This window comes from Oncorhynchus gorbuscha, linkage group LG02 (genome assembly GCF_021184085.1).
Source record: "Oncorhynchus gorbuscha isolate QuinsamMale2020 ecotype Even-year linkage group LG02, OgorEven_v1.0, whole genome shotgun sequence".
Lineage (NCBI taxonomy): Eukaryota > Metazoa > Chordata > Actinopteri > Salmoniformes > Salmonidae > Oncorhynchus > Oncorhynchus gorbuscha.
This window is the reverse complement of record NC_060174.1, coordinates 97,869,316-97,881,362: the sequence shown is the minus strand read 5'-3', so window position 1 is coordinate 97,881,362 and position 12,047 is coordinate 97,869,316. Positions and strand designations below refer to the sequence as shown.

General features: G+C 37.1%; 1 protein-coding gene across 1 annotated transcript in view; it reads left to right on the top strand.

Moving 5' to 3' along the window:
• LOC124013966 (gamma-aminobutyric acid receptor subunit beta-2-like) overlaps nucleotides 1–10,002 on the top strand; it is a 100,548-nt gene extending 90,546 nt beyond the window's left edge. Inside the window, exons 9-10 of the mRNA XM_046328575.1 lie at nucleotides 1,073–1,213; nucleotides 4,038–10,002. Of these exons, the coding sequence (XP_046184531.1) occupies nucleotides 1,073–1,213; nucleotides 4,038–4,388 (492 nt within the window). The 3' untranslated portion in view covers nucleotides 4,389–10,002. The remainder of the gene's footprint in view (nucleotides 1–1,072; nucleotides 1,214–4,037) is intronic.
• The last annotated feature ends 2,045 nt before the right edge of the window (nucleotides 10,003–12,047 follow it).

Genomic DNA, 12,047 nt, shown 5'->3' with positions numbered 1-12,047 from the left:
TACAGGATGGTAGCTCTCCAGGAACAGGGTTGGAGTGAAAACCTACAGGATGGTAGCTCTCCAGGAACAGGGTTGGAGAGCCCTGCTCTAAGTAGTGAATCATCTTTGTGCGCATTTAGAAAAAAATACTACATACTTGATAGAATGACTAAATATTCATAAACGGTATAATAATTACACATGTAGTCCTTCCTGTATCGTGAATCACTGTACTAGTTGTTCCTGTCCCGTCTGTTGTCTTAACTTCACTATTTCACTGTGAACACACACACACACCTTCATTTTAACGCCAACATTTTCAGATGAAAGTAGTGCCATGACTTGACTCTTCAGCTTATATGAATTTGATGTTTTCTCTTTTTCGTCTTCACTTTATGAAAGTGAATTTAATTATTGAAAGGACTGATTGTGAAGACAAGCAAGGTAATCATGATGGGTAATAGTTTCACCACTTCAAATGGGGGGTTGGATTAATGCTACTCTGCCTTACCGTCAAGGAGAACAAGCCTTCATGAGCCTACATCAGTCCTGTGAGAAATCCAAATAAGGCGCTTTGCCATCTGAAGCACAGGCAGACAGAGCACATCTGTCACTGTGTTCTTTTGTCCAAATGAAATGGAATGAAAGGCCAGGAAGCCTTTAGAACCCATGGGAGAGCCTAGAGAGACGTGAAGTGAAGAATAACGTGATGTGTATTCTTCCTATTACATTGACCTGTTTTGTAATGTACCGAAATGGGATGGAGAATTTCAAAAGCTTTTCTCTAATCTACATGGTAACTGGGTCAACTCAATGAACACACGGTGTATCAGGGTCTGTTTTCAGGTTGACTCATACAACAGAAAACTTGCTTTGGATAGAGATTTGGATGTTGTGGATTTCATTTAAATAAAGAGATGAATAGTAGTTTATTGTTGTATTCAACTGTGAGTAAAAGACACACTCAGAGTTTAAAAAAGGAGTTACAGCAACTGCCTCTCTGACCATGGTTACCTAAAACATCATTGTCTATTTTGTGTTGCCTCTCCCGGCAGCTGACTCAAGTGAGCATAATTATTTTTTATGCTTGCAGTGGTTGGTGGGAAACGTAGTTCAGAGAGACGATACTCTGTATGCCAGAATGAAACAGAGGGATATTGACACTCATGACTCGATGTGGGAACCAATCTTTGTGGACGATGCAGCGATAGGACTAGGCGAGGAAAAGAATAAGGTACTGGATTAACAACTGAGAGTGACAACTTACAGTACAACGCAATACATATTTACAACACAACTAGAGTCCGTTTTATAGTTTGATTAAATTGTACCTAGAGTTTCCATCACCATCATCATTATCATCATCATCGTCCTCCCCTTATCCCTGAACTCCACTCTTAGACACTGGATTGCTCATTCTAAACAAATGTAAATGTTATGTACATATCTGCAGTGCTCTATATGGTAACATCTAGCAAATAACAGCAAGGGATAGCTTCCCCTTTTGGTGAATACATTATACGTTTCAGTAGCTATGTTTCCATCCAATTGGTGACAGATTTTCATGCGAATATTCTCACATCTGCATAAAAACAACATTTTCCCACCAGAGATGTATTTGCATTAAATGTACTTGTTTACAGATAAAAGGTTTAATTCCCATGTACCAAATAGAAGATACAAGTTAAATGGGTTTCTATCGGTTTTTCAACTGTAGTGATAGTTTTCTCACTAACAAATTTGTGTTATATTATTATTTATTTTGGCCCACTCCTCCATACAGACCTTCTCCAGATCCTTCAGTTTTCGGGGCTGTCGCTGGGCAATACGGACTTTCAGCTCCGTCCAAAGATTTTCTATTGGGTTCAGGTCTGGAGACTGGCTAGGCCACTCCAGGACCTTGAGATGCTTCTTACGGAGCCACTCCTTAGTTGCCCTGGCTGTGTGTTTCGGGTCCTTGTCATGCTGGAAGTCCCAGCCACGACCCATCTTCAATGCTCTTACTGAGGGAAGGAGGTTGTAGGCCAAGATCTCGCGATACATGGCCCCATCCATCCTCCCCTCAATACGGTGCAGTCGTCCTGTCCCCTTTGCAGAAAAGCATCCCCAAAGAATGATGCTTCCACCACCATGCTTCACAGTTGGGATGGTGTTCTTGGGGTTGTACTCATCCTTCTTCTTCCTCCAAACACGGCGAGTGGAGTTTAGACCAAAAAGCTCTATTTTTGTCTCATCAGACCACATGACCTTCTCCCATTCCTCCTGGATCATCCAGATGGTCATTGGCAAACTTCAGACGGGACTGGACATGCGCTGGCGTAGTGTGTTACTTATGGTTCTCTTTGAGACTGTGGTCCCAGCTCTCTTCAGGTCATTGACCAGGTCCTGCCGTATAGTCCTGCCGCATAGTCCTGGGCTGATCCCTCACCTTCCTCATGATCATTGATGCCCCACAAGGTGAGATCTTGCATGGAGCCCCAGACCGAGGGTGATTGACCGTCATCTTGAACTTCTTCCATTTTTGAATAATTGCGCCAACAGTTGCCTTTTCACCAAGCTGCTTGCCTATTTTCCTGTAGCCCATCCCAGCCTTGTGCAGGTCTACAATTTTATCCCTGATGTCCTTACACAGCTTTCTGGTCTTGGCCATTGTGGAGAGGTTGGAGTCTGTTTCATTGAGTGTGTGGACAGGTGTCTTTTATACAGGTAACGAGTTCAAACAGGTGCAGTTAATACAGGTAGTGAGTGGAGAACAGGAGTGCTTCTTAAAAAAACTAACAGGTCTGTGAGAGACAGAATTCTTACTGGTTGGTAGGTGATCAAATACTTATGTCATGCAATAAAATGCAAATTAATTATGTAAAAATAATACAATGTGATTTTCTGTATTTTTGTTTTAGATTCAGCCTCTCACAGTTGAAGTGTACCTATGATAAAAAATTACAGACCTCTACATGCTTTGTAAATAGGAAAACCTGCAAAATCGGCAGTGTATCAAACACTTGTTCTCCCCACTGTATATACTGTATATATAGCGACTCTGGTATTTGCACGTGTGCTCTTGCCAACATCCTCCCCTCTCTACCATACATTATCGTTTAGACCAACACTGGTGTTGTTATCATCTGTTATCACCATCTTTGTTTACACTTTGTGTTATATCCGTTTTTTTAGTCATCCAATTCTAGAATTAACAATTGTGCCTGCTATTTTGCTCATTCAACTCAACATTGTCAGTGAGTATAACTCACTGCAAATCAGTAAGTATAGTATGCCTTTCACATTCTAGGGACCCACAGCTCCCTTTTACCCACATAAACATGGGTTTATCTGTTTTTTCAAGTTTTGTTTGCATGCCATCCCACATTATGAAAATATTTATGTTAAAAGACTATTAGTACTTGAATTATAAACTGTGTTAACACTACAATATAAATATGATATGTTGTTTTCCCCGTCAGTTTTCTCCCATATGATGGTTATTTTATCAATATTTTTGCAAAGTCACTGAATTCTTTCTAGGGTATAAACTTAAGACATATTCCATTGATATTCATTTGTCATTTTAAGATGTATGGGGTAATGGTTAGGACAGGGTAAAGCTAAATGAGTTGTTTTCTAGAACAAATACAGTAAGTCATCCCAGATTTAACATGAATTGAGTTCAGGGGCTCTTACAAAAAGACAACTTTGGCGGATACTAAGTATTTTTTTAACCGCCCGCTTTGGGCTAGATGTGTCAATGAGTAGTTCATACATGTATAATCTATGAACAGAATTACTGTTTTACCTCAATTAGCCATGAAATCCCTAGTTTTTGCACCATTTTCCCTACAGTTCCCCCACGTGGGCCAGCCCCCTAGCAATTCAAGTTCATTGGTTGAGAGAGAGAGAGATATGACATTGTGCAGAACTACTGGCTAAAAAAGTATACAAAAGTACAGAATAATCCCTTTAAGAGTGATGTCTTGGTATGGATAGTGGATACATTAAGCGTTAAGTTGTCCATCCATTACATGTAGCATAACTAATAATGCATTTAACTTCTCACCTTGTAGATGGACCCGCATGAAAATATTCTACTGGGCACTATAGAAATTAAGAATGAGATGGGAGCATCAGAGCTGACCCTTGGTCTCAGTGACCCCAGGAGCACCATGTTGACTTATGACAGCTCCACCCTGCAGTACCGCAAAGCAGGGCTGCAGGCCAGGCACAACTTTGGACGCAACACCCTGGAGCGCCACATGCCTCAGAAGAAGAACCGGCTACGGAGGCATGCTTCACAGCTGAAGATCAACATTCCCGATTTGACTGATGTAAACTCTATCGACAAGTGGTCGAGAATGATCTTCCCCACTGTCTTTTCTTTGTTCAACATAATCTATTGGCTCTACTACGTCAACTAAATGGACTTCAGCAAGGGCAGAACTAAACAAACAACAAAGCTAGTTTTTCTCTGAATAGTTATCATTTTGCTGTTTGTTCTTGCAACACAAGACTGAATTACTAAAACAAAATCAGGACTGACTCCATTTTACCTTGGAACACCTTAATTGCTGGCTAACACATGAAAACCTTAGAGGAGAGAGAGAGAAATTCAGAACATATACTGTATGGTGCCTGTACCAGAGTTTTTGTTTATAATTTTACAAGTACAATATTTAGTGAATTTAGTATTTTATCATTTTTAAACGTTTGTTTGCATATATTTGTATGTTTTTACATTTTAAAATCTTTATATATATCTATCTATCTAATTTGTTGCCAAAACATAGTTAGAAATATTAATGATATATTGATTTTTAAATATCTCAGACCACAAAGACACTCCTTAAAACAGTTACAAGCATGTTCAGGTCAATATTTTCTAAGACTCATTACTTCAAAGATGTAATGTTATTTATCCTAGAATTGATTTTGTCTTTATATTGTGAAGTTTCACATTTTCATAGTATTAATATATTAAGTCATAGTAAAAGGGTTTTACGATTAACCAACCTTTTCTACCTTGATATAGTTGATAAATCATATTATTTATTTTGAAGCATTATTTCAATTCTATGAAAGTGTTTGATAGTGTAGTAGATACTATTTTAGACAACAGAAACAAACATCATTCCTAACCTTGACAGAAGAAACTAGAACGTAAAGTTTATCGGCCGTTGACATTGAATGCTGTAGCATAGCTAACAGATAAATGCATCACAAAGCCTTTGATTCATGATTTGATATTGTTTTCTTAAAGTATTCATTCAGAAAAAGTACAGAATATTAAATTGAAATGTAGAAGTTGAATATATTGCAAAAAATGAGAAGAAACTGAGAAAGAAATAGAGAAAGAGAATGTTGCATTAGTCTTCAAAGCAGTTTAAGAGTCAGTGATACAGTGATAGATCATGGAGAAGATCAATTGAAGAAAAATACACAAACGTGTCTCTGAAAAATTGTCCTTTGTCCATTTCGGTCCTTTGTTCACATATCCGGAAGATTACAGGATAATATGATGTATTTTCTCATAATTGTTCTTCACATGGATATACAGAAACAAACATTGGCTCTAGTTTGTTAAGAAACATCAGATGGCATCTTGTAATTCCTATTCCTAATGAATTGAGCCAGCAGTTAAGGATTCTATGATAGGCATTTCATGATGCATCAAAAGACAATCTTTCCTATCACCATGATGTGTAAATATCTCTTGCATATGATTATTTAAAAAGTAATGATATCTATCACAGTTCCAGCGAGGATCCATCCAGAATTTGTCCATGATATAATTATCTTCAGGAAGTTGGAAGGTTTTGAAAACAAAGGTTTTGAGCAGCTCCACCTTCTTAAATTATACACTGTCATTACTGCCATTTCTTTATCAAATATCCAGGTGTTGACAGTAACTATACAAAATAAAGAGTATGATAGAGAGAAAAGGCTGCTCTGCAAGCTGGCAAGAGAAACCACAATGCACGAAAGCACAATGCTGCTCCAAATCTCAATTGAAAATGGACTGTCGTCTTAAGATAATATGTTTATTTCTCAGTTCATTAAGTTTCTCTACTTTCCTTCCAAATGATTACTATAAGTATACTGTAATAATATTTATTTCCTTCCAAATGATTACTATAAGTATACTGTAATAATACTCATTTCCTGTCAATGCATTCCATTACTCTACTTTCCTGCCAAATGATTACTATAAGTATACTGTAATAATACTCCTTTCCTGCCAAATGATTACTATAAGTATACTGTAATAATACTAATTTCCTGCCAAATGATTACTATAAGTATACTGTAATAATACTAATTTCCTGATAATGCATTTTTACTGTACTTTCCTGCCAAATGATTACTATAAGTATACTGTAATAATACTCCTTTCCTGCCAAATGATTACTATAAGTATACTGTAATAATACTCATTTCATGTCAATGCATTCCATTACTCTACTTTCCTGCCAAATGAGTACTATAAGTATACTGTAATAATACTCCTTTCCTGCCAAATGATTACTATACGTATACTGTAATAATACTCCTTTCCTGTCTGGTTGTTTACCTTATTAGTAATACTCCATGAAGGATCACCTTATGGCAACACTGCCAATAGTAGAGTTAGCATTCAATGGAAATTAAGAAACGTCATAAACATTTTGGAAACGGAAACACACAGTAGTACATCGTACAACTGTTGCGTCTATCATGTTTGACCACTGACTTTGTAAAACAACATTTTTGCATACAAACAGATCCAAAAGCCATAGTGTCTGTATAGTAGGTGGTGCAACACTTCTTGGTGCTCTTGAGACTGCTCCCTCAAAACAGAGATATAGTTAGAAGAGAGAGACTAGAACATTACAATTTATCTCCTATGTTTCTTGAAAATGTATGGAAACACACACAGAGATAACTGCACAAATATTATAAATGATTTATTCGTGATTTCTGATCATTTTAGTGTTTGGTGACTCCCTTAGATGATCGGTAACAATTAAATATAGAAAATAACCCCATGAACATATGAATTATCATTACATGCAGATGTTGTGACATCACCTCAAGTGCAATTGCATGTTTTCAACAAAACGTGGTATTCACCCCAAAACAATTCGTATTGCATGTTTTCAACATACGTGGTATTCACCCCAAAACAATTCGCATTGCATGTTTTCAACATACGTGGTATTCACCCCAAAACAATTCGTATTGCATTTTTTCAACATACGTGGTATTCACCCCAAAACAATTCGTATTGCATGTTTTCAACATACGTGGTATTCACCCCAAAACAATTCGTATTGCATTTTTTCAACATACGTGGTATTCACCCCAAAACAATTCGTATTGCATGTTTTCAACATACGTGGTATTCACCCCAAAACAATTCGTATTGCATTTTTTCAACATACGTGGTATTCACCCCAAAACAATTCGTATTGCATGTATTCAACATACGTGGTATTCACCCCAAAACAATTCGTATTGCATGTTTTCAACATACGTGGTATTCACCCCAAAACAATTCGTATTGCATGTTTTCAACATACGTGGTATTCACCCCAAAACAATTCGTATTGCATGTTTTCAACATACGTGGTATTCACCCCAAAACAATTCGTATTGCATTTTTTTTTCTCGCTTCTTTACATCTGCATGTTCTTTTCTCAATAATATCAATGGACAAAAGTCCACTTCCTTCTCTTTTTTGGGGCTTTTGATGAAGTCTTCTGACGCTTACTTTTACACAATCCAAACAAACGTAGCCATCGCACTCTTGTTGTGACGTGATGAACATCATTTAAATGTACAGTATAAGGATGACCACGTAATGGTTGAAAGTAAAGGGTTCGTTTAGGATTTTGTGTGTGTGTGTGTGTGTGTGTGTGTGTGTGTGTGTGTGTGTGTGTGTGTGTGTGTGTGTGTGTGTGTGTGTGTGTGTGTGTGTGTGTGTGTGTGTGTGTGTGTGTGTGTGTGTGTGTGTGTGTGTGTGTGTGTGTGTGTGTGTGTGTGTGTGTGTTTGCAGTGTTAACATTCTATTATGGTTTGAAGTGGGGATAGAAATTCAGCTACTTATTATTAAGAGAATGATTATAAAATTGATGAGTGATACAGGATAAACATGAGACTACGGCTGGAATTCAGTCAAACCCGCACAGCAGAAAAACATGATACATTTTTTTAACATACATTTTCTGGCAGAAATAGTAAGGATAGGGTGCATTTTTACAAGACATGACCTAAGTGATTTTACCACCCATGTGGTTTTCTGCAGTAAAGGTTTGATTGAATACACCCTTATTAACCATGCATACTTAATATGGTTATTTAACCTAATCTATATCTATATAATGATTTGGTTATATGGGCTATTTTTTACTTTTCACTCATGTTTCATGTATCATTACAATATTTTGTTTGTGTAATTTATTTACATATACTCATATGGCCCTATATTACATTTTGTTTAATGTTCACTCACTCTATTTTAAGATGTTACCAGATCATCTACATGTACATTTGTAGAAGCTTGAATATGATTAATACATACATTGATCTACAGAAATGTCTTGATATCAGTGTTGTACGATTTTTCACAGGGTTTGGGGTTGGGCTGTGTTCAAAAACCTGTTTCTAGGTGTGCATATAATATATTGTTAGTAAACATCAATTGGAGCCTGATATTCCTGTAAATAGAAGACTAAAATCAATTTTCAACGTACTTATTTGTACTTTACTGTAAGACGAATGCAAAGCAATTTCATGGTTTCAGCTGATATGACAACGATAATGTAAATATTTTGAAGAGTACCACTCGATCACTTAGTAAAACAAACATTTGTTTTCATTGTGTTTTAATGACTCAACTCAGAATGTCTTCAGTTTTTGCCAAATTGTCAAGTATTATCAAAGGCAAGAATGTAGTTGATGTAATTTTGCAGCACATGCCTGAGGTAGCTGAGACATGTAAGCAGGAGTATAAGCATTTCTAGTTCCACTGATTGGAAAGATACACATACATGTGCACACACACACACACACATAAATCTGCATGCATACACACACACACACCCACACACACATAAACCTGCATGCATGCACACACACACACACACACACACACATACACACACACACAGGTCAAATATAAAGGAGCTTAATGGGACTCTAATAGCTAGCGTTAAGTCACCCATCTCAGGTTCACACAACTAACCAGTTCGCTACTGAAATGTTACAGAGACGTATTCATCTACCCAGTGATGCTACAATACAACTGTTTGTTGATTTCTATATTTGCAGTGTATTATATGTATGTGTGTGTTTGCGTGTGAGAGCGTGTACGTATGTCAGCCATTGGGATGTTTTAAAAGCACATCTGTAACTGGCAAAATATTGGCTTCATAAAATGGCTTCGCTTTGAAAAATGTGTTTGTACCTCACAGCAGTTTTTCTTTCATATATTTTTATATTTCTATAGTCCTATAAAAAGATTCCTTTGAATGAACCATCTTGGTGACAGTGTATGTTGGCACACACTCACAGATGAAGCCTTAGCATCCTGCCCTGCCCTGGGCAGTCCCTCTAGTGTCACATCAGAGAGCAGCAACCCCTCCCTCTTCTTCACAAAGAGCACCTCCAGAACACAATCTATACTGAAATCTATGAATCTATGAATAATGTGTTTTTAATACAAGAAAACCTGTGGAGAAAAAAAATGTCAATAAATATTGTATATAGTTCAGAATCTATGAATTGACATGTTTATTGCCGCTGTTGTTGGGACTACTCTATGATGTTTGTCTTCTCTGTAGGCTTCGGATCATTTTCCTGTTATTCATCCATTAATATAGAATTCAGCTTCTGTCCATCAGTCTATCAATCTGCTGCATCATTATATAGTTTCCTATTTTGTTACATTCTGTATGAAGTTATGTTATATGGTATAGCACAATTTAGTCATGCATACATGCATAAAGAGAAATTAGGGTAAATGCACAGTGTTCTCACTACATAGGCCTACATAGATGTTCATTGTTTGATGGAAAAGCTTTATTTGAAACCCTGTAAAACCACTATCCATACCTTTATCATTTTACTGCCTGTGAGATTCCTACCTTTTGTTCTTTACCTGCCTCCACCACACACACACTCTTAGGAAAAAGGCTTCCAAATGGGTTCTATGATTGTCCCCATTGGATAACACTTTTGGGTTCCAGGTAGAACCCCCTGTAGAAAGGGTTTTATATAGAACCCCTAAAGGTTCTACCTGGAACCAAAAAGGATCTACCTGCAACCATAAAGGATTCTTCAAAGGGTTCTCCTATGGAGACAGACGAAGAACTCTTTAAGGTTCTGCATAGCACTTTGTTTTCTAACAGTGCACCCTTTAACAGATAAATGTATGTTACGTCGAAACATACTCAGCCTCTGTATAGATGCAGCTGCAGGCATGTGAATAGTTTGGAATCAAAGCTTAATATCAGTATTCAAAGTGTAGTGTTTTCACCTCACATTCCTACCTGTAGAAATATGAATAGTGTTTTTTTGTCTTCTTGTGAACTTTAATTGTTTTTGTAACTTTCTTATTTAAGAATGGATCGTTTAAAATCCAATATGAGTGGTACCTTGTTACCTTTTCTCTGTTTTCCCTTACAAACTGGGTGGAGTGGATGACTTCTATACAAACCACCTCACTGGCTAAATTCATAAGAGTTGAAGAAAAGCGTCATGGCAACATGTTGACAGTGAACAATTTGTGTGATGAAAGATATTTTCTATAAAAAACAAATACAATCTTATAAAGAAATGATATATATGTATACACATTTATAAATATATTGCAGCCAATCTCTGCGTGTAAATATGAACAACTGTCGACTAATGTGTGGTTCTTGAATTTGAAATAATGCCATTATGAATAAACAATATAATTACTGAATGTGGTTTTGTTACAATTGAGCACTTATTCGTGTTTTCAGATGTAACTAAATAAAACTCTGACTTTAGTCCTATCAGTAGTAGTACCAGCCTGTCCAGGTCACTAACCTTACTCTTAACTCACATCTAATGACAATACATAGGCCATTCAAGATAAACTGGATAGAGCATAGTATGAATTACAGTACTTGTCCGCTGCCATGATAATGTTAGTTTATGTAATTGAGTATTGGTTTTGACTCTGTACTGTGAAAGAAAAGTATGCACAATTTGCTTTAAGTATAGAAATATACATGCCAGCTATATTTGGATGCATCTGTAAAACCAGATGTTCATCAGAGCCAGTAGAGCTTTGTTTGGTGTCCCCAAGCGAACGGTTTGAAGCCATATTGTAACACCTTGTGTTACTTCCTATTCATTGGAGCGATAGAAGCAGTTTGATGATGTGTGTGATTTATGTTTATCTGAAAACACTTAACGGATCAAAACCTGCACATGTTCCCCAATGACTGGAAACATACAGAACCAATAAACCAATCATGTTATTGCTTGAATTCCAAATTACCTCCCAATAGAAACACATATTTGATACATCTCAAACCGAACTTGATGAAAGTGATTGACAAGCAGACACAGACATGGAAAAGTAACACTGTTTGTTTTTTCCAGGGCTTGATCAGGGGAACTACATTATTACATCCACATGCTCTATCCCAGCTTGTGAACCAGAAATCCCTCACAGAGCCCATTCATGTCTAATGAAAATGGGGGAAAGCATTTCAGTCTGGTGGAAAAAATGATGTAGTCACAGAGTGTATGTACTTTTCTGGAAGAACTAGAAGGTGCAGTGGTCCGGAAGCCTGAGGGAACTTGGTAGTATTTTGTTAGAATGTGATGAAAAGGCTAGACCGGTGCTGGCAGTACATTTAAACCTAACTGAAGGGTAACCTTCGACATGAAAAACCTCAAACCCATTCAGCCTCCTTTCTAATGCGTGAAGTAACTATACATGTGATGCAACAGCCACCATGTCACATTCTCATCAGTGGTATAGAACACTGTTAGAATCATTTTGAGAGGTGATGCCCACACCCCCACATGTAGATTTAACACATTTATACACATACAGTATG